The sequence below is a fragment of the Sinocyclocheilus grahami genome, unplaced genomic scaffold (genome assembly GCF_001515645.1).
Source record: "Sinocyclocheilus grahami isolate Dianchi unplaced genomic scaffold, SAMN03320097.WGS_v1.1 scaffold78.1, whole genome shotgun sequence".
Classification (NCBI taxonomy): Eukaryota; Metazoa; Chordata; class Actinopteri; order Cypriniformes; family Cyprinidae; genus Sinocyclocheilus; species Sinocyclocheilus grahami.
In genome coordinates, this window is record NW_015505257.1 from 1896991 (window position 1) to 1921209 (window position 24219).

Sequence of the window (24219 nt, forward strand, 5' to 3'; positions counted from 1 at the left end):
GGGGGGGGGGGGACTCTTCCGCTTGATGCCCACATATCCATTCTTAGCCTGTGAGCGTATCCACACAGCTGCCTCTGATGAAAGAGATGGCAGATGTGGACGCAGTGTAGCCTCTAAACCCATCATGCTTTGCTGTTATGCTAAGTGGGTGAAACTCATTCTCTTAAATGAAATCAGAGAAGAAAAATGGGTTGCTGCATATGTACACATTGTTTGTGCAAGATTTATGATGCACAGGTGATTATATGTCTTTGTAAAATTGTCACTAAATTAAAGGAATATTTCAAAATCTGTAAAAATTCTGTCATCATTTATTTTCAAGCACATTTGATTTTCTTTCTTCTTCTGTAGCACATAATGCTAACTTTTGCCAATATTATGAATATGAGTTCCATAAATTAAATTTAATTAATCCATAACTTGTATGAAGACTTCTGAAAAAATGTGATTACTTTCTATGATGAACAGATTGAAATTTAAGCCTTTATTCACTCTCAAATCAAATTGAAACACTGGTCGCTTATAGAAATACTACAACAAATATGGTGTTACAAAATAAAGTTTGAAAGTTTGGGTTTCCAAACAGTTGCCATTCTTGAAAATGTTTTGTTTTGTGATTTGCAAAATAAATGAAGTCATACTAGTTTGGAAGAACATGAGGGTGAGTAAAGGATGACGGAATTTCCATTTTTGGCTGAATTAATCGTTTAAGCTCGATATTTTTTTTAATCTATCAGGCCAGCAATCATTTCAAGGCATTTCATCTTTCAAAGGGGTTCAAATAAAACAACATTTATTAGCAGGGTAGAAACGTAGGTTTAATTAGCAATGCAGATGCTTTCCAAGACAGCAGCAAGAGCTGTGTTAGCTTTAACAGACAGGTTAATGCAATCTGTCTGTCACTCACCTTTAACAACCAGCTTATATTCAGCGTGGCTGGTGCCGAGGTGATTGGTAGCTTCACAGCGGTAGGTGCCGTTATCTGTTTTGTTCAGTGACATGAAGGTGAGCTCTCTTCCTTCGACAATCACCCGGTCCAGGTCTGGCAGCTCTCCTCCATCTTTAGTCCAGAGTACTGGGTCTGGCCTGATGAAACATTGATTTTTAACTTCTAATTAAAAACAAAATTCAGTTTATTTTCCATTATGGAACATGCGTTAAAAGGTCATATCACAAACGTTTTTAATAATTAGGTTTATTTTTATTTATTTATTTTTATGATTATTATTTAGTTTAGTTTTTAAATATCCCATTCTTCAGTAATAATCTTCGGCACATTTACTGCAGCACAATGATATGCAGAGTTGTAGGTGCAACACACAGCCAGTAACAACACAAGGTTTGGCAGCCTTGGTTTTGCTTCCTCACTATTACATCACTGTGACTGGGTAGACAGAGTATCTGTACACTGAAAAGGCATTGTTGACATAAATGAGGGATAATTTGTTTGCATGAATTCAGATGTATTCATATGATATTGGAATATTATGGAAATACAAAATAAGCCATTTTTGCAGCTTAAGTGTCAACCGATAATCTTTTTTACAGCGAAATGTTCTGAAGCGTTTGAGTTTTGAAAGTTACAGTATGTTTTCCTATACAAGACTTTTCATAAAAGATCTCAGAGCAAAGGCTTTGAGAAAGCAAAATTCACTGAGAGAGTTGTAAAGTTTTCAACTTTAGCTTTAAACTAAGCAATTTGGATTATCCAAGTTTATCAAAGATTTGTCAGCCTTTTTCTTTGGGAATATTAGAACACACTGGCCTTATTTTAGCTTCAGTTGTACCAACGGCTAAGAGCTTCATAATGTTTTTTTCAGTGTGAATTTATGGTTATATATTCATAGCTGTTTAATTTCAACAGAATCACATTTATGAGTCATTAATGCAAGCATGTGGTTATAAGCTGCTAGCCGCAGGCCTGCCCACAGGGCAATTTCTCCTTGGTGCAGTAGATATGCAACGCATCTTCCCAAAGCTCTTTGCAAACATTATAATTCAACAAGATGCTGATAAATTGTGAATGCTTACGAGGGGTTTCCATGAGGTACACATTCCAGTTTGAGGTACTGCCCCTCCAATGGGGCTGGTATGGAGTGTTTGATCTCTACATAGGGAGCATCTATGACAGAGACACAGAGACGAACAAAGAAATATTGTTTCAGACAGCAGCATCCAAGTGGAGGAATGACACTCCACGGAGATCAAAAGATAAATTATGTGACGTGTTGCTCAGGCCCAAGTGCTCCACTGCATCTCAGTAGATTGATTAAATGTCAACACTTCAAAGAGAAACTCTAATGATTTTTGTCTGTAATTATTGCATAATCTTTGCATCAAAACACCAAATTTCAGGATTTAAAAGTTGCCAAAATTACTTTTCATAGTAAGTTTAATATGTCATTGAAAACCCAATGAAATCAAAATTATGTGTTTTGTGGCTTTAGTCATTTTGATCGGTTTCTCAGAAAACAAGACTTTTTTTTTTATCTTAGGCCATTTTGCTTCACAAGTAAATGTATCTTGATTGAAGTATTTTTACACATTTTCACTGGAAAGCAAGACAAAAATACTGATGGATTGATTGTTTGATTGATCGATTTTTTGCAGTGTGGTCAGTACAGTAAACGTTTTTTCCATATTCTAATGATGGGGAGCAGAGTTTTCCATGTCTTAAGCTAGCAATTGATTGATTGATTGGTTGGTTGGTATAATGAATGAGAGTTTCAAAATTAAAAAGTTTACAAAGTGTTTCCTTACTTTTTAAACTCATTACTTTGTAAAAGACTTCAAGCAGTTTCACATTTGTGGATTTAGGTTTATGGTTCTAACCATCATGGGATGTTGGTTTGAGTCGGGACCCAGCTGTACTCACAGTGGACCTCCAAGACCTGTGTGGTCTCTTCGTGGGTGGCAATTAGGGCCACATGGTCCACTCTACAAGTGTAGGCCACACCGTCATCATGCCGGTTCACCAGGAGCTGAAGGGAGCTCTTCACTGTAAAAGTCTTGCCACTGGTATTCACCTCTTTGGCACCTGAGAAAGACAATAAGCACAGCATCATGTGTTTCAGAGTTTCACATACATTACAGTCAAATTTACAGTGAGAACTTGAAGTATTTGGAAACACAAGGGTTCAGAGAGATACTCCAATCTTTTTTAAGACTTTGTTTCAATAGAAAACTTTAGTTGTGTGAAGACAGAGTTGAGTTGCATTCATTATTTCCACCCACTGACGCACATCACTGTGTTTAGAATGCTCTTGAATCCTGTCTCTATCTTTTCTCATTTCCAAAACTGGATAAAACTGGTAAAAGTAAAACTTGAACTCTTATCTCTCTCTCAAAGTCAAAAATATTTATTCAGTTCTTGTTTTTGCATTTAACTGAGCTGAATTCTCGTGGCAAATGAAGCATGAGTTACTTTTTGTAATGGTGACAGGTTCATTTCATCGGTTTACAAAGTAAATTCTCATTGAATGTTAATTAATTTAGCCTACATTTTTTTCTATATAATTAGTGTTGATGTATAGTGTTGCACATGAGCCATTTATCAGAGTAAAACAGCTCCTCTTACTCCTCTCTGAAAACTCTATTAGTTGAAAAACAGATTGCGTTTTGTTTTGTTTGTTTCAATGTGTTAATGGATTCTGCGTTTATAGGCTTATGCTGCACACACCGCTGTCTAGTAGCACTTAAAACACAAATCCAAGGCAATTAATCCACTGCATCTCAATGAGCTTAACAAATACTACAATTTCTCATCAAAAGGATATTATTGGATCTTTAAGAGTATAAATTACATTCCTCTTCAGGAACTCGAGCTGCATCGGAAACGCTAGAGGAACGCCCTTCAGCGTGACGGGCTCTGAACCTCGTGTGTAATCAGACCAATAGATGGGCGAGACGTCACGGTGGGTGACGTAATGACCAGGAAGCTATAAAAGCACGTGCGGTGAGACCAGCGTCAGCTTTTGTCATTCAGCAAGCGCTCTGTGTGTGTGTCAGTCTGATATCTGTTTGTGAGTCTTATTTATTGTTGTCTGTCACGAAATCTAAAGCAAGGCAAAACCAGACACTAAGGAAAGCGAGGGCAGGCAGCGTTCAGGCTGTGTGTTCTTCCCTGCCCGCGTTACTTTACGGGTGGGGATACACACAGCTTGTTTGTTGTCTGCTTGAGAGCAAGCACGCAGAGTCAGCTCTCGAAAAAAAAGGGGAGCTGACGGCCGTTTTGGTAGCGTATGTTACTGCCTCACACAGAGGCACTTCGAAAAAAATAAATTAATTTTCTCGAGTGAGAGCAGGTGTTTACCTCTCTTCCTCTGAGGAGGTTGAGGTGGTCAGCAATGCACAAAAACAGAAAAACAGAGCGTGGCCTCACCTACTCCCCCGTGTCGTGACAGTGGGTCGAGGCGACGCTCTAGGTCGGGGGCCTCGAAGTCTAAGCCGGATCTGCGGACCGTACTTAAGACTAAGAGGTCCTCGGCCAAAAAGTCCTGACGCCACTGGCCCAGGACTCATGAGGGCAGTCCCCTCTGGGGTGCAGCGGGTTACACCGCATTACACGGTGTCCGTCTCGCCTCAGTGCCCTCAGGAGATCGGTCTGCTAACCCTGCCGGAGTTACAGGGCACAGCGGTCTCCCGCGAGCACCCCTCTCAGTTACCGCCCGGAAACGTAGCGGTGCTAAGAGGCTCGCCACCTCCTCAGAGGTCTCTAGAACAGCAGGTTTCGGTGTTCCCTGCCGGTTCGCCGTTACAGGGCACCAACCTGGCTGCACGCATTACACCAGAGATCAGTCTCGAGAGACTGATTCCCATAGTAGACTTTTTGGCAGCGTAGAAACTACTGCCAAATGTGTCTCAGTGGGTCCTGCACACTGTAGAGAGGGGACGCCCACACTGGTGGGCCCCGAGCAGGCTCTGGTCATGGAACAAGAAGTAGTCACTCTTTTGAGGAAGGAGGCCATCGAGGTGGTCCCTCCTCATGCAAGGCAGTCTGGGTTCTACAGCCGGTACTTCATAGTTCCGAAGAAGGATGGGGGGTTGCGTCCCATTTTATATCTACATCATATGAACCGCTCAGTCAAGCGACTGAAGTTCAGGATGCTTACTCTCAAGCAAGTCATGTCTCAGATCAGGTCCGAGGACTGGTTTGTCACGGTCGATCTAAAGGACGCATACTTCCATGTATCCATCCTTCCCACTCACAGGAAGTTCCTGAGGTTTGCTTTCGGGGGCAAAGCGTACCAATATCTTGTTCTTCCTTTCGGCCTTGCACTCTCACCCCGCACTTTCACGAAGTGTGTGGATATAGCCCTGGCTTCGTTGCGACTCCAGGGCATCCGCATACTAAACTATATCGACGATTGGTTGATTTTAGCTCAGTCAGAGCAGATGGTGGTTCGACATCGAGATGTCGTTCTCGCCCACATGAGAGAGCTGGGGTTGAGACTAAACGCCAAGAAGAGTGTGCTTTCTCCATTACAGAGGACCACTTATCATGGCGTGGTGTGGGATTGGACCACGATGCAGGCACGTATGTCCCCTGCGATTTTACTTTTGTCAAACAGTTGTTCAAACAAATGTAAGGACAACAGAACAAGCTCTTTTTATCCAACAGCAGAGAGAATGTAAAATCAAACACCCTTTTTACATTGAATCACCATATTTTACAGAAGAAATGGTTCTACAGAATTTTAAAGAGTTCTATAACTCGCATCATATTTGGAACCTCTAGAAGTTTCCATATATAGTCAAAATCTGAACCTTTCAAATCTTTGGATAAAGAGATTTTAGGGATGTTTTTTTCCCTAAAACATTCCATACACCAGGATGCATAAACTACCTCATTTACATCATAATTTTATTTAAAATCTTTAAAATGTAGTTTCAACTGTTTGGTTCCTGAAACACAAAGGAAAAAAGGAATAAATTAGTGCACCATGCAAACCATGTTTTGTTTATTGAGTTTTAGATTCAGATAGAATCACACAAGACTTCACTCATTCCAAAACCTTCAGACTCAGGTCTAACTGTAAGATACGAATCCACACAGTTCTCACCTATACAGATCATTTTAGTCTTTCTCTTTCCATTTGCTCCCCCTCACTTTCTCTACTCCTGAATCACTCCTGCTATCACTGCCAAGCTGTCAATCAGCTTCCTCTGGAGGTGTCGCCACCCGCTCAGGAGCATCTGAGCATGCAGAAGATATCATTTTGAAACCTGAACACACGCGTGCACACTCACACATATATACACGCAGAGAGGAAGGTACAGTTCTATGGTTCCTATACTCTTGAGATGCTTATGGGATGCAGTCAATAGGTTGGGGGTAAATTTTTATTCCGGATATATAAACAAACAAACAGACAGACTGTTAGTCTGTTCATAAGAGTGTTCAGATGAATAACACTTTGTATGGCTGTGAACGGAGCCAACAGAAAACTTTAATTTGAGAATAGACAAACACTCTCAGCAATTAGATGTGGAAGTGGAAAGTCTGTTCCACCCCATGGTTACATCCTGTGAAGATTCCCAGTATGCTTTAGAAGTTTCTTTAGATCAACTTCAGCGCATGATACAGTTGGAACAACTCAGAAGCAAGTCGTGATCTTCTGAAATGAGGAAGCAAAGTCCCTTTACTGTGTTTGGGATTTTTAGTAAACTCACCTTCCTGTTATTATTATTTTTTAAATAATTATGTGGTTTCTTAGTTGAAAGCTTATGGGACACCATTTATTTTACACTCAAGCAAACAATATAATAATAGTCTATTTTGATCAGTATAATTTCATTTAAAGTACACAAAAAGTGTTTCCCTTTCGTGGAACTTCGAACTGCGTCCTCTAGGGGTCGCTATGGGGAACGCAATGTGAAAATACTTCCATGTCAGTTGGCTTTAATAAATACTATGTATTAGAACCAACAACATCAACATATTTTTTACATTGGTTTAAAGAAAGTAAACTGCATGTTTTATATAGATCTTATTTGATACTGCTGATCTTTCTTTCTTTTTTCTTTTACCTATTATTAATAGTCACTTTATTTTTATTAACAGGCAAACATAACAGGCACATAGGTACACCTTTAATTTACCTGAGCTGCTTGTTCACTAAAAATATCTTACTCACAGATTCCAGTTCCTACCTAAAGTGGCTCTAGGTTGTTTAGTTTAGTTGTTTGGAGTTATTATTTTGTCCATTTCCACCAGTTTGACCCATTCCAATTTACAGACCAATTGTGAAAATGGTAGACTGCCATTATTGCATTGACAGGGTAGTCAGCCAATCACACACCTTCTCTCATTTGACTTTTCACCTGAATTTTGCCATCCCCCCTCACATTCATGCAGCACTTTAGGATCTCATCGAAATTAAAACATCATCTGCTTTCTACTGATTTGATTGCCTAAATCTATTATGCCCATTCACCTACATCATCTATTTATTCATATACTCATCCATTCATTCAACAATCCTTCCACCTGGAGAAAAAAAAACAGCATAATGAGGGTTCATTGGCCATGTCTACTTCTATTGTCCCTCTCAGTAAGTTAGTGAGTGGGTGAGAGGGGAGAGATTTGCCAGCAGACAGAATTGAAATTAAGGTCAGCATGTTTTACATTAATATTTATGACGGCAAACCAGTAATAGAAACATTACCACAGAAACACACTCACCAGTGTGCGCACACACACACACACAAGCTCTCATTTAATGCACACAACTCCGTTAAAACTGTATGTAATCTTCATTACACACACATCAGCACGTGTAATTACGTACATAGTTGGATGCAATTCAATAAAAAAAAAACGGATTTGAGGCTGAGTGTTGCGCTTCTTCTGGAACCGGAATGCTTTCCTGGAACTCTGCGATAGCTATGGCATATGGTGAGCCCAGAGAGCAGCTGAGAACAGGAAAGAATAAAACGTGGGGTGAGATTAGCATTTCATTTCAGCTGTGAGCAGTTCTGAATTCAAATGCTGTTTTCCACCTAAAAGGGAGGTATTTAGAACAACAGGAGGCACAAAGGTGTGCAGCTCATCTCCGCCACCTCTACCCTATTTTGCAAGCCCATTAGCGAGCGCGCAAGAGGGATATAAAAAGAGAGAATGAAAAAGATAGAGAGAGAGGGCGAGAGAGCAAAAGTTTTCTTTATCCGATCACCGCAAACTGCTCTCAGGCTAAACACAGTGGTCATTCCTAGCGGATGGAGGCATATTTTTGTGTGTATTTGACTGAAGTTGGCTGTTGGCTGTATGTTTGCGTGGTGAGAGCTTAAAATCGAGGCAGCGGTTTTGAATTTCCTCACAAAAATTGTCAGTTTGTGTTTATTTATGCAGCATAATCTTCTGCCTGTGGTGAGAGACTCAGGAGTTTCTCCACACGCGAGTGCAGCTCTGCAGCGGGCGACTGAACACCCATCTCATCTATCTACTGCTAATCCTAATGTCCCAGAGACATGAGAACCGATAACGACAACATTATTTCAACAAATACCCTCCAATCCCCAACCAGGATCACAATAAATATCAGTTACTCCTACCGCACAGCCCTCCGCCATGGCTCACTGTTCAAATATCTTTCATTAATGGTCAGTGTGGGTGTCAATGTAAAAGCTCCTTCTGGTGCCGTACAATTTTATCTCTCTAATCTACACAAACAGTCTCCCTGCTGGCAGTTCTTTCACTAGGGTCAAATACGCTAGACTGAGATGGGATTTGTTGATGCGATTGTCTGAGCCCGGTTGGAATTAATGATTCTGTTCTGACACACACACACACACACACACTGTCTGGCTGCTAACAGTGTGATGATATCATCTCCTCTAGGACGCAACTGCACATTCACAGGATAAGCCGTTTTATCAATGTCGTTATGCCACTGGTGACAGAGACACACTTGTAGACACAAGCTCCACCCACATTATGTCAAAAGTCACACCCACTAATCTGTGTGGAAGCCCTACCCAGTTGTCTGTCAAATGCCCCACCAGGTAATTCCCAAAAGCACTGTTATTCCAACTGTGGTCGCAATACCGTTGCTACTAAAAGTTCAATGATTCTGCGTTTCCCAAAACCATAGTTTCAAAGAATATTCACAAAGAGCATCACAAATATGTGTGGCTGGAACTACAGCTCTCAACTTCCGTTCCGCCATTACTAACTTAGTACAACGATTCGCTCCCTGAAACCAGTTACAAAGAACATTCGCAAACGTGTGTTTGGAACTACAGCTCTCGACTTGGGGTGTTGTTTCCCAAAAGCATCGCTTGCCAACTATGGTTGAAATTCTGACGTAACTAACATAGTTCCACGATTCTGCATTTTCTGATACCATAGATCCAGCATTCGCAAACAGCATTGCAGACTTGTGTGTTTGGAACTACAGCTCTTGACCTGAGTTTAGAAGCACAATTTATTGTTAGTACTACATGTGGACTGACATAGATCATCTTGTACAAAACATGCAAGCGATACATTCTATAATTTTAATTCCATTTAAATATATATTTACATTTCATTAGCCTGTCAACAAACTGTACTGTTTTTTGAAGTGTGCACATATGCATAAATGCCTAAGGAAACCCCAGAGTATTACATAGTCATTAATGACATTCCTATATTGTTGAACCAACGTGGTTCAAACGACGAAGGTGTGACCATGTTATTATGGTTTCGGGAAACAGTCGTGATTAGGTAGTTAATTTCTTCAATGATACATGGTACTACACTGGTTAAACAACGAATTACACGCTCGTACAAGAAACGCATGCCTGACCAGTAATTAAAGCTCCGGCCAGAAATCAATCAAAAACTCCACACACAGCAATCTGTTTTTTTTAGGGCTGGAATGACGCCATTTCTGAGTTTGTAATGAACCTAGTCCTAATCTCCATTAGTAAACCTGCCCAACTGCAGCACTTCAAACTATTTTCCAGTCTGGTACATGTTTACAATCACTTCACAATAACCCTACACCCTATCCTGAAGTGTTTGATGCAGGACATGTCATGTTGATCAAATACTTAGAACAAGACAGACTTTCCCATCTGAATGACCTCTCTTTCTTCACACGGTAGAGATTATCCGTCTCGTGCGCCGCTGTGAAGTTGGACTCTGATTCTCGGCCCCCACAGCCAGGATGAAAGAGGAAGCTTAAACTGTGAGGAGCGCTGTGTTCAGACTCAGCGGCTGCCGTCGGTCTCGCTGCCTATCATAAGCAGTGCTAAGAACTTCTCTCTCTTGTTCGGCTTTGAGCTTTTATCTAGGCACCTGGGCGTTTGTTCTAACCAGCCAGGACTGAGCAGATGTTTTGTGTGTAACTTGGTCATATAGGCTATGACCACTGTGAAACAAAGACAAAGAGAGTAGCCATTTTGTTTACACACACACACACAAACAAGCAATATGCACAAAGTCTCAGTTTTATGAAAGTAGTTTCAGTTAGATTTGACATTTTCTGAAGGTCGTCTGAGTGGTTGTTCGTCAGGATGTTGCTATGTTTTTGTTAAGGCAAGACACCTCAGGTGAACTGGGTAAAAAAAACTATCACCACACTTTCCCAGCTGATTGATTACATTAATTGTGAACATATTTGTATTACAAGCTTTCTGAAATGTTGTTTAAATATGCAAATTAGGCATTATCTAAATAAATATAAACTAATTTGCATTTCCATCTGAACATGGGATAAAGCCAGGTTCAACATTCTTCATTTTTCATTTTGCTGATATATTACAATCAAGGGTAAACTTAAATTTTCATCATGTCTTTAAGAATAAAATGTTACAAAATCAGGTGAAGGATATATAAACAAACCCTCCCATGAAAACCTTATAGAATAAATATAATATAGACTAAAACTATGTAAGTGAAGATTTCTGGTTCAGTGCAAGAGAAAAAAAACATTTAGAGGAAATTCCTTTTTAAAGATATGCACTGTAATTGAAATCTACAGATGCAATAACATAAACAATTAAAAATGTATTTTGTATGTTTTCTTTCCACTATGAAACATGTTATGAAAAGCTAAATCTCAAAACTGACCAGTGCATGAAACATGTATTCGAACAGCGAAATGGAATGAAAGAACGTTTTTTAGCAGAACCCCCGTAGGAAAAAGAGGATGACGATCACTCTCTCTTTCATCTGCTCTGAAGATTTTCCTGTCGGCTAATCTGTTACATGTTCTCATAGTTCTCCTTAGGGGAGTTATCCTCCCTCAAGGAGGTCTGGGGATGGATATGCACCCTTATCATCCTGGAGGAGGAAAAGAGAAACATTGCCATAGTTCTATAGGAGCATATTGATATCATCTTGCTGCAAATACTGTACAGTGGTCTTAATCAGTCATTTTTGTCCAGTAATAATATCTAAACATCCTTAAAACAAGATTATTTTAGAAGCAAAATTGCATTAGATAAGACTTTTATCTCCAGTTAATTTTTCATACCCCATGGGCAAACTGGATTTTATCCTTGTTTTAAGTATAAACATCACTAAAACCATATCTAACTTCGTTAGATTTATGCTTAAAAAAGAAATTTTGATTCTCAATTAAATTGATCTTATTTTAATAAGATTTACAGTTTTTTTTTTACTGGAAAATAAGTCAACAAAAACATTTTTCTGCACTGCATTAGCAAACTCAAAGTAGACTCTGAGACTTTGGGAAGAGGGTACTGTCAGAGATTTGGGATGAAGGGCTGATGGAAAATGTCGTTATGGTGCATGTTTTATTCATGTTTCTGCCAAGACACAGGAGGCATTTTAGAATTCCATTTTTAATGACTATTGATTGATTGCACTCAACAAGATGTAAGAAGAAGCTGTTGGGGTAAGAAAGCCATCGTGCACACACATTAAATACCTGTACATGTTTACATTTTTGATATATATAGTGTGTGTGTTCGTATGGGAGAGTGGGAGAAAGAGACATAATAAAACATAATAAAATTTTGTACATAATAAAACAATTTTGTGGCAAAACATGGAAATAATTTGTCGTTTTTAACTTGTTGTTTGCTATATTTATTTTCTTGGTCAGTGTCGTTGAGGGTTTTGGTTCTTTTGCTGTTGTAGGCTGTAAGGCCCTTTGAAATACCTGAAATCATTTGGTGAAGTGATATGGACATGTATTGCGGTCAAAAGCTGCCTGTAACTACTTTAGCTGTGTGTTTCCCTGAAAAAAATTAATCTTTGAATGTTTGTCAGCCAGTAAAAACAGGAATATTGTGAAATATTATTACAATTTTAAATATCGGTTTTCTATTTTAATATAGTTTCAGATGTAATATATTCCTATGATGGCAAAGCTGAATTTACTCAGAGTCTCATGATCCATCAGAAATCATTTTATTATGCCGATTTTGTGTTTCATGGAACATTTCTTGCTATTATCAGTGAAACCGTGATACTTTTTTCAGGATTCTTTGATGAGATTCAAGTTCAAAAGAACAGCATTTATTTGAAATGTCTTGAAAATATATTAAAGTATTCACTGTCATTGAGCTAATAGAAGATAATTTCTTAAAAAAAAAAAAAAAAATCCCAATCTATTGAATGGTAGTGTATATATATATATAAAATAAGCAATATAAAATAAAATTAACAAGAGATATTTAGAATTTAGGAATTCACTAAAGTAAAAGAAGGACAAAACCAAATACTAAGCCATTCTAAAATAAAAATTTTCAATTTACCTTTCACTTTTCACTTGTTATGCTGATGATGTAATTTGCAGTTCAAAATTTAGATTAGAAAAATACAAACCTGAAGGATTTTTACTCACAATTTTGGACCCACTGTATGTGCACACACTACATGGGCTGCGGAAGAGGTGGCTGCCAAGATGCGGCCTATGTAATATTTACAGGTTAGCTTAACATGCAATAAACACATGCACATTTTTACTCCAATGATGAAAATAAGGAGCCAGAAATAGAAAGAGAGTGAGTGAGAGAGTGTGAGAGAGAGAGAGAGAGAGCGGCATGTGAGAATGTGAGAGGTGTTGATATTGGATTTCATTACAACTGTCAATTTCACACACAAATACACACACAAACACAGAGCGTCTTGGGCTCTGCATACTCGGGGGGAGAAAGTATGAGATGTCTTGCATCCTGGAGACCGGCACAAATTGAATACTGTGCTGAGCGTTGCTACAGTCCCAGAGATCCCACAATAATGCAACTGCTATTCCCAGTCCAGGCTTCCAAAATAAATGCGTTTATCGCAGTTCAGCCTCACATAGCGGTGGAGAAGTGCTGGAAACAGAGATGACAACAGCTGCTGCGACTCACAAACACAGCGACAGGAAGGCAGCAAACACAAAAGCAGACAGAGAGAAGCTCTACAGGAAAACAACAGGCCGACCAATTGGAGTGAGCAGAGCCGAAAAGCAATATCCTTTCGTTTACTTGCACCTCTCTGCCATGAAACCAAGACAAAGGAACAAAGACATCCAAACAAAATAAACAGAGCTAAAGTGACTCACATTACCGAATCTCTCACTGTTGATTTTTTTTTTTTGTCTTCAGTATTTTAATATATGTAGGGCTTTAATATGTTGTAATTTTGTTAAACATGGGCCAGTGACAAAAAGAAAAAGAAAAGATAGATAGATAGATAGAATATATTATAAATAAAACAACAATAATAATTGATTGAAAGTTCTAATTATATGATAAACATCCTGTGAGTTTTTATATATGTGTTTCATCCCTCTGGGGTCCACTCTTTTTCATGCATCCTTGAAATGTGCTCTTGTCTTATTGGATCCATCCATCACAAGACACATTCATGATGAAAATATCTAAGACTGACACTTTGCAATCAGCTGAGAGCCCTTAAACGTCATGCTTCATGAGACTGTGGGCTGACGGGAGTCATAAAGCAAATCCTTTCCTATATCTAAATATATTTACCACATGCTACTTTCGCGTTCAAACCACCTGCTCACAAAAATTCGCATTAGGTAATGCCGTTCTTGCATTTTTGAGGGATGAAATGCATCTTTGTCACAGACTCGCATATAATAATTTGCACCTGTATTACAAAACAAGGGGTCTCGGAGTCAGAGAGTGAGCGAAAATTTCAGCGTTAATGATCATATTAATCTCTGACCTCACGGCTGGAGAAAAATGTATCTGAATTAATCAAATACATGCATAGTTAATTAAAAGAAAACAACAGAATTTTGACAAGTAGTGTGAAGAAACGAACACTAATGCAGTTGTGTTTAAAATTTCACATCTATCAAGGTTAAATGCATGTCTTCTTGTATACAAATCTGTTGTTTTGTTGCCTTAAATAATCACTGTTAATTAAAGAATACATCCAACCTAACCTAAACACCAAGATTGTTAACGAATACGAAGATTGTATCATTTATCTGTGACTACAGCGAGCCCAAGTCACGTGTAAGGAGATCAGGTATCAGTTTCTTAAAGGAATCTTAAACAAAGCAGCTTACTTTTCTACCATTCTCATCTGAAACATCACTGATCCCTTAATGAAATGACATACGCTCTGAAAATCCTCCCCTGCCCACAAATTCTGTCTGTTTATCAAGTGACCAGAGGGACTGACCACAGACGTAATATCTGATAAGGAGCCTAATCAGGATTCCTGTTCGAAGTCAAAATTATAAGAACCCTTGACAAGACACTGATAAGAGGCTAAACTTTCCCGCTCAGGCTTTATGTACTCTTTATTTCTTTCTTTCTTGGTTGTAGATGAAAGGAATAATTCACCCCCAAAAATTTTTATTTCTTCATTTTGTTCCAAACCTGCAGGACTTTATTTTCTTCTGTGGAGCACAAAAGGTGACTTTTTAAAAGAATATTCTGGCCAATCTTCAAGTGAATGAGAACTTGGACTAACAAGCTCCAAAATAATCGAAAAACAACCATAAAGTATGGTTGTTAAATATGTGTACTATATTCCAAGGCTTTTCTTGAGAGAAGTAACGATGATTTTTTAAGACATCATGAACGATCCATGATTCCTGTGAGTCAGATTAATTGGTTGATCTGGATCACAAAATTGGTCATGATTTGGTCTCCGAAGTTAACAGCTCACTTGAGGGAAAAATTATCTGTGAATTTTTATTTAAAATTTCAATCTGTCCATCACACAAATCTATCATATGATCTAGAATATTATTATATGGATTTTACATCCTTTTTGAAGCTTGAAAGCTCTGGACTGCATTTATTGTACTGTAATCGCACAGAAAAGTGCAACCAGTACAATATTCAATAGGGTGAGTAAATAAAACAGAAATACACTAGGGGGAAAAATAGTGCATAGAAAAAGAATGGAAAAGCAGGGCAGTGTAATACAAAAACGTGTTCTGTGTAAGCACCTTTTAGAGTTGTTCTAAAGAGAGTAGTTCTTGGCCTAAGTTATTATTAATATACATTAAATATATGGTTAAATACAGTTTATAGCTGTTTAATACAAAATACAGCAATGTAGAAATAAAAAAGCTATTTCCTGCTAAACAAAGTCATTGCAAAGACATAAAAAGTGTTGAGCCATGCTTCACCCTCTGGGGTTTCACTGTAAAGGCCTGTCCCCAAGGTTCCGTCCACCAGAGACACAATAATCAGTCAGCGTGGGAAACATCACCTCTTTGCTAATTAGAACCGCTGTATTTTTAGAAATGCAGCAAACACACGACAAAGGCACTCAATGCCATCCGCATTGTACGCATGGCAGAGCAAATTTCTACTTCGAGAACTCTTCCCATGCTGTCATTGCATGTTTTTATCCTCTCCCTCCCCATCTGACTGAGAGGGGACATTTTTTATATTCTGACGGATTTGTGGAGAAGATGCTACATGAGCAGTTACCTACATATTTTACTGAACCTAAGCTTTCTTCCATACTGAGCTTAAAATATGTACTTAAATGCAGTAAAACTTTTTTTGTGATTTGTCTTATAAGTGTTAATGTGTGTTCAATCGTATTCCATCAACTTTCCTCACCTTTGATCTCCTTCTCATTCTTGAACCATCGGACATCAGCCGCAGGTTTGCTGCCAGAGGTCACACAGGTCAGTGTGATTTGATCTCCCTCCAACACAGGCTTGGTGAGTCCATTGATCTCTGGTTTCTTAGGCATGCCTAAATATTGCAGAAAAAAGTAAGAGAAAGAGAGAGAAAGAGAAAGAAAACGAGAAAGAGAGAACGATGGCTTACTTTAGTGGGTTCAAAATATGAAAAGTAGGTAAGCGTGAATTTAATGGAAAAAGATTAGAAATATTTTATTTATCATCTTCTATGAACAACCCCAGTTCTTTTATTTTGACTGGGGTTTTTTATCGTTCAATGAGGTTAATTTAAATTTAGACCCTTTATTCAGTGGTTATTTTCATCATATTATTGCAGAGTTTAAAAACAGTACAGTGTCTTCAATAAAATAGAGCTTATAACTAGGGCTGTCAATCAATTTTAGATTTAAAATCAAATTAATTATATATGCTGATTATTTAATCAAATTGAAATGCACATATAATCAAATTAAATTAATTTTACATTTAATATCTATCGATCGATCGATCGATCGATCGATCGATCGATCGATCTATCTATCTATCTATCTATCTATCTATCTATCTATCTATCTATCTATCTATCTATCTATCTATCTATCTATCTGTCTGTCTATCTATCAATCAATGTAAAAGTCAATAGTGTCACTGTTTGTTCAATTTAATGCATCTTTGCTTAATAAAAGTATTACTATTATTATAATTTTTTAAAAATCTTACTGACCCCAAACTTTTGAACTGTATTGTATCAACATTTGCTTAAATAAAGATTAAAGATAATAATTAAAAATGAGTCTGTCATTGGCCAACAATCCATTTTTAAACTGAGCTGTCAATCTGTCATAAGGCTCATTCACACAGTACGTGGTGTTGCATTCCCTTTCCAGTATTTAACTGATGGTTTATGTACACACGAAAGCCCAAATTATAACATACAAAAGATTCATGTGACTTGACTCAAAGCAATGATCAAAACTTATCCTACCACCATCACCAAGACAGTGAACCTCAAATGTTTGTTTCCACGTTCAGAAGCAATCAGCATTTCAATCTTATGAAATATTTCAAGAACACAGGAAATTCTGTGGTCCACAAATGCATTACTTTGTCAGGAGCTTCCTCTCTGAGGTAGCGGGCGGAGACAAAGAAAAATCAATAGGGAACATTAGTCAGGAAAATTAGATATTGGGTTTGCTTTGACTGAAGATGAGATCAGACGTTTGGCATTCAGTTCACAGGCCTTATTGCTCCCCTGAGTAAGAGGCCTTAATCACATTCCTTAGAAATAAATCAAAGCAAAAACAACCACAATGTTTTATGCATTAAAAAGCAACAGAGTAAATACATCAGTCATTCTACTGCAGCGTGGCCTGCAACCTCCACTGGATGACGTTCTGTTTCTGAATATTGTCCCAAGATCAAGAAAAACCTGAAGATGCCAAGCTGTCACTTCTGATTGATTCAGTTCTTGGTATATAATATACAAATGTAATACTCAAAATCACTTAGGGTCAAATTTACTCACACCACTTTGGTGTATTGACGTATTTCAATTCAAGTTTATTTTTATAGAGCTTTTCACAATACAAATTGTTGCAAAGCAACTTTACAGCAAATTAAGTTTCTACAATATTCAGTTAATGTACATATGGCAGAAATGTACGGAAAAATCAATTAAAGACGTAATCAAACAGACGATTCTTTTCAAACGACGGTATTTCAATGTTTGTGCACATTTCCAATTGATTGCGGCAGCTGTAATTCATCAAATGATGGAGAACTGTGTTATTATCAATGTTTAGGCACACTTTCGATGGTTTAAGTGTCGATTTAGATGGAACGATGCTGTCCAGTCAAAATGATCCATTAAATATGTGAAAACATGCATAATATCCATAACAACACGTGTAACAAAATGTGTAATTAATAAATAAGCATTGTGTATATTACTGCATATTTTTCCTAGATAATAATTACAACATGGAAATTAATTGTAACCATTCATGTATTCACAATGAGCAAAACATTAATGGAATGCAGGCTTGTTGACAGAGTGTACAACTGTAATGATTTTAATGGTGTACACCAACTAATTAAAATGAGACTAGCTAATTGGGCTCCTAATTAATGCAGAACTATGGCATTAAGCACTGTTTGTTGGCTGTCACAGCTGACATTAACTCTGGTATGTTTGGGACTTGACAGAAAGTCTGTTTGACTTTTGATTGACAAAAGTAGTAAAAGTTGATAGAGGAAACAAATTAAACTTCTTTCTGTGCCATTTCTCAACACTGTTCTGTGATCATCTGTGTCTTTGTTGAAGGCGACCGGGTGAATCCATTTAATTAAATCCTGATCCAGGCCAAAGTTGCAATGCCCCCACTGAGGTAAAATTTGAATTATCTATCTGCTTTCTGGAAACGACAGTTGTCTGTCTTCAAAAGAAACACAGTAAAAACAATAATATTATGAAATATTATCACAATTAAAATAACTCTTTTCTACTTTAATATAATTGAAAAAGTAATTTATTCCTGTGACGGCAAAGCTGAATTTTCAGCATCATCACTCCAGTCTTCAGTGTGAAAAGATATTTCAGAAATGATTCTAATATGATGATTTGATGATCAAGAAGCATTTAATAATATTAGCAATGTTAAGATGTGTAGCTTTTAAAAATTTTTTTATTTCTTTTTGTGGAAATGCTGGTCCATTTTTATTAGTGAATTAGTGATTAGTGAAGTGAGGTGTGGCCAAGTATGATGACCCATACTCGGAATTTGTGCTCTGCATTTAACTCATCCAAGTGCACACACACTGTAGTGAACACACACACACACACACACCCACCCACACACACCCCCGGAGCAGGATTCAGGATTCTTTGATGGACAGAATATTTAAAAGAACAGCATTTATTTGAAATATAAAAATGTTGTAATATTATAAATATAAACATCTTTACTGTCATGTTTTATCAATTTGCATCCCTGCTGAATAAAAGTGTATTCTTTTAAAAAAAATTCTGATTTATGTGTGTTTACACAGTGCTTGAAGTGGAAAAAAATAAGTGCAGGTACCCCCCCCCCCCATTAATTAATTAATTAATATGAAATAAATAAGTACTTTTTAATAATTCACAATTTATGTATAGTGCCACAATCAATCAATCAATCAATAATTAAATAAAAGTTTTCAATACAAATTAGCACAAGTCAAGCTGCGATCCCAAACAGGACCTGCTAAATCGCCTGCTTTTACTACTATACGGATCAATTCAGAATCGCTAAATCTCTGACCACAGCATAATCAGCGTTCATTATAAAACACTCTTGCTTTTAAGCCAAATACACGCTGAAAAGAATAATTTTACTGACGTCTGGACGAAAGTCACCATTTTCCCCGCAATCGCTGATGAAATCGGCTGTGTTTTCTCTGCATTAGCGCTGTTTTGAACTTACTGTTTGGGGGGGTGTGGTGGAGCGGAGTCAAAAGTAACTATTTTTATATTATATTATATTATTTTTATATTACTTTAAACAATTATTATCAAACAATTATATTCATTTAGTAACATAAATATATCTTAGTGTAGGCTATATCTTTACAGTTTTATAATTCATTATCTTCTTGTCGATCCACTAGTTCACTTATTGAAAAATGCTAATTCATTCTCTGCCAGCAGGTAGAGCTTTTCACCAGAAATATAGCCATTTCCCCGTAACCGCAGTAAACAAAGCAGCTCAGCACCTGACTTTGAAACTTGCAGCGCTCATACTTAATCAATTAAATAGCCTTATAATATATAATAAGCTATATCTCATTATACATGTAAATATACATTTACATGTATATTTACATGTATATTTCGTTTTTTTTCACTGGTGCACCACCTGAGTCTTCTTCTCCAGTTTCTACCAGTGATCATTGTTTCCTTCCTGCTGTACTACCTGCGCACATATCAGTAGCATCACTGGGCTGTAGGTTGCCAAGTTGAGGGGACAAATGGGTTGAAATTTATATGTGTCGATCGTGTGAGAAAGATGCATTTCATACAAGATCTGGCAACTGGACAACCTTGGAATTTGTTGTTGTGATTATTCATATGATGAGGTTTGGCCCATACAAATGACTGGAGTTTTACCGGAAGCGAATGTAGCAAACATATAAAATATGCCCAGTGGGATTTTTTTTATTTTTATAGAAAGATTAAAAATACGGGAGAAATACGGGAACAGTATTTTATTTTATTTTGCTTTAAATAAATATCTTTCTTTAAATTCTAAAGACACTGAGCAAAAAGTTTTAGATAAAAATACAGGCCTATAAGTGCAAAAATGGTGTTTAGGTATGATAGATGATAGACTACAAGAAATTCAGTCAATATGAACAAAACTGGCTTGTGAAATTTTGTAAAATAACAAGTCAAGGCTAAATAACTCAAAATGCTTCAGCTGGCTGATTTAGGATGCAATCCCAGACACATCCTGTGTTAAATGATGTCTTACCCAGGACGGTGAGGAAAGCCTTGGCTGTTTTGACAGGCATGGTGAAGAGGGAGCAGGTGTACATCCCCTCGTCTGTCAGCGTGACCTCACTGATGTTGATCGTCAGCTCCTGCGACGTGGCTCGGACAAGCTCAATCCGGTTATCTCTCAGGGCTGCCAGAACAAACAATCAAGAGAGCACCATTAAATATGACACCTTCATTAGCATGTGCCATACTCAAGAGTGGCGGATTCTCTGACTTTCTCAAACCACTTAAAGTTTTAATGCATGAATTGAATACTTACCAACAGACAAGACATGAAAGCATTGAAATGTCAAGAATGTGCAATTTTAACCTAAAAAAATTTATTTACAAAAGGAAACATGTCAATCTATGAAAATATTCTCATATTATGCTAATTATGAGGATCAATTCTTTGCTACAGGGAAAAATTATTTTATGATGGCTTTCAGTCAGAGGGCAAATAGAATATGGATCAGTCAGGATTCAAATCTACAAAATGAGCATTCATCGATTTGAAACATACATGCTTGAGCTCACCTAGTCATTAACAAACTCTGTATTTATGACATTTGCAAGTTATTTACCCAGTCGAGTATGAATAAAAGTAAAGTTCAAACTTATTTTGATTGTGACCTCTGTGCAAAAGAGGCCTAAGGATACGGTTTTAGTTATTACACCTTTTAGTGTCCATCATCACACAGGCCTAATGTAAAGGTCAAAGTGCTAATGCAAAGGTCAAAGGCAAACGTGAAAGACGGGCAGTAATTCCCGAGGTATCTTTAACATGCTTTGTTCAATGATAATGACTATACTCGGGAAAAAGTCTGGCAGATCATAAGATATCCGCCATGTGGCGGCACAGTTTAATCAGCGGAGACAAGGTCACTAGTTCTAACCTTCTGCTTTCCATAAAACTCACTCAGACATTTTGAGGCTCATTGACGCTCTGTAACAACCTGCCAGAATATTCGTGAATGAGCTTTATGGATATTTTCTCCCAGGAGAATAGAAAGAATACATTCTCATGGTCAGTCATCAGGGTGACCTTTCAAAGCTCTCTTAATAAAAAAGTTGGTCAATGCCTTAGCCGTTTGCCTTGTCTTACCACCTGAAAACTTTAAACTGAATACAGCAGTGTTAGGAAATAGACTAGATACTCATTTATAGATAGCGTGTTTGAGTTTATGCGGATGAAAAATGAACTGTGTTACAGAAAAAGCTATATTATTTAATAAATAAAATGTGTAGTGCCACTATTTTCATTTACAAAGATCAACAAATACAGTCATAATTGCCTAAATAGAAGCTTTATGGAGATGAATTTCATTTTGTGATCACAGTAGGTTAATGCTCTCAGCCACATCGAGCCGTATACACACCAATTACTACAGTATGTTAAAGGAACTTTAAAGGAAGTGTAAAGTGGAACCACGCAGGCACACTCCGGGTATCCAAACAAACATCCCACAAACCCACTTACACACCTCAGTGAGGCCTTTCGTAGTTGAAATAAAACAGCCTAACTGATGTTGTGTGTTGACCATGTGTTTTCAGACGCATCTCCCCAGAGGTCTGAGTGCAGCTCCCTCTGGACAGCAGCATCTCTGAGGTAATTGAACATAATGGGGTTCATTACAGGAAGAGATGCAGGCCAACGCTGGAATGAAAAAAGAACTTGCGGTACAGGCTGTTGTTAATGCCTTCCTGTCCTCTTTCCCAAATGAAGTGCATTTCAAATAATGGGACCACCATGACAATGGTGTGTGGTGTATTATGCAAAAAAAGTGAATTATTTCAAATTAATTTAGATTCAGATGTGACTAATGCTGGGTTAAAGAAAAAAAGGTTAATCACAAGTCTCTGATGCTCAACATTAGTGACGTGCACAGACATTTTGAGGGGCAGGGGCTCAAGTGGAAAAAAGGGCACTTCTCATATTTATAAAAAATTTTCTAAACAAAACATTAAATATATTAGGGGTGTGCAATATTGTATATATCTCTGGGGTTTTATCGATAACAATAATTAGATGATATTTTGCTGAGTGTGTTATTGTGCTGATAACTTAAGGACTACCGTGGACACCTAAAACTCAAAAACTGACTCCTAAAGTTTGTGATATTCTGCATATTCTGTGTGGTGATTAGTTCACAGCAGAAATGAATCTTTTCCAATAAGTTTAAATTGATGTTTACTTTTTATGAGCATTTTTACCTTTAAGCCTTTATTTTTCTAAAAGTGTGCATCATCTTTTCAGTTAAATTCTTAAATTGAATCAGTCAATTACAATAATAAGTCATTTGGGCTGTTACCAGTCCAAAATCAGTATTGACAAAATTAATCTTTGCAATGCAGAGGAAACACAGAAGCTGCATTAGAAGGGACATTGATGCATTTACACACCGTTTAATGCAGGACATGAATGTATTTAACCTGCAGTTACAAATGCATTAATACTGTTTTGATATTTTAAACATAAAACGTTAAATACTGATATTTGAAATTATAAAAAAAAATGAAAAGATACTTTAAATGTGAAATTAAAACTGCCAGTAGGCGGCAGCAAGTCACTGTTAATAAATGAGTCATTGCGACTGAACCAAATCATTTAAACGGTGATTCAATCAGGAAGAAAACAGTGTCATGCTGCTCAGAGACGCAAATTCAAATTATATTTGTTGGCGAAATAGAGCAAAAACAGTCAATATTGTGTCTAAAACGTAAGTGTCTTAATATTAAATTGTTGTTTATTGAACTGCTGTATAAAATCAATATCACATTTCTCATGTTGCTTTTTGGTGGAAAAAAAAGAGCAATTTCGGGTGCCTCTTTTTAAAGACGACGTTGCTTGGCAAACTTGACGTTACGTCTTTATAAAGACGATGTGGGTCTTGCTATAGACAACGTATCACCCGGGCATTCTGGATGCGGTCGTTACCTGGCGCTGGGTGATGGTCATGATCGCTGCCTCTCGTGCCTGGGCATGAAGCACGCTGAGGTTGCTTTCGTGGATGGTTCATGCTCCCATTGCGGGGGTATGACCATCTCGGAGTTGCGGACCGGACTCCGTTACCTGCAAGGGGGCGGAGTGCCCGTGCCACTGCCCAGATCTAGGGTTCCCTCTGGTGGCAGCCGGGGGCGTCCTTTTTCTGGCAGTGGGCGGACTGGTCTTACGGTCACGGTGAGGAATTCCCCTAAGAGAGAAAGGGGATGCCCAAGCCCGCCGGCACTTCGAAACCAGCGGAGCTCTCATGAAGAGCAGGCTGGACCCTTCCGGGGGGGTACCACCTGTTTCTTCCAGGGCTCCCCCCGACGATCAGATGTCGATTGCAGCATCGGAGGGTGAGCCAGAGCTTTCTGGAGAGGAAGATTCGGCTGCGCTGCTCTCCTCCGGGACCGTAGCAATGCCTGGATCGGATCCAGAAATAATGGCTATGCTTTCCCGGGCCACCGTAGGGGTAGGGCTCGAGTGAAGACTTTCACCGTGTCCCGAGCCCTCAAGGTTGCACGATTGGTTCTCGGGGTGGTCTGCGCCCCGCCTCTGTGCCTTTCTTCCCGGAGGTGCATGACGAGCTCAACAGGTCCCCACTATGATGGTCCGGGAGCGCCAATTCTGGCTGTGACTGGCTGACATGCGCG

At 38.2% G+C, this 24219-nt stretch overlaps 1 protein-coding gene across 1 annotated transcript in view; it reads right to left on the reverse strand.

Annotated features, from left to right (window-relative positions):
• Positions 1 to 20728, reverse strand: part of LOC107586204 (cell adhesion molecule 2-like) — a gene marked incomplete at its 5' end in the record, with an annotated part of 39461 nt that extends 18733 nt beyond the window's left edge. Inside the window, 5 exons of the mRNA XM_016273470.1 lie at positions 908 to 1086; positions 2032 to 2122; positions 2876 to 3037; positions 16003 to 16140; positions 20576 to 20728. Of these exons, the coding sequence (XP_016128956.1) occupies positions 908 to 1086; positions 2032 to 2122; positions 2876 to 3037; positions 16003 to 16140; positions 20576 to 20728 (723 nt within the window). The remainder of the gene's footprint in view (positions 1 to 907; positions 1087 to 2031; positions 2123 to 2875; positions 3038 to 16002; positions 16141 to 20575) is intronic.
• Between the last annotated feature and the right edge of the window lie 3491 nt (positions 20729 to 24219).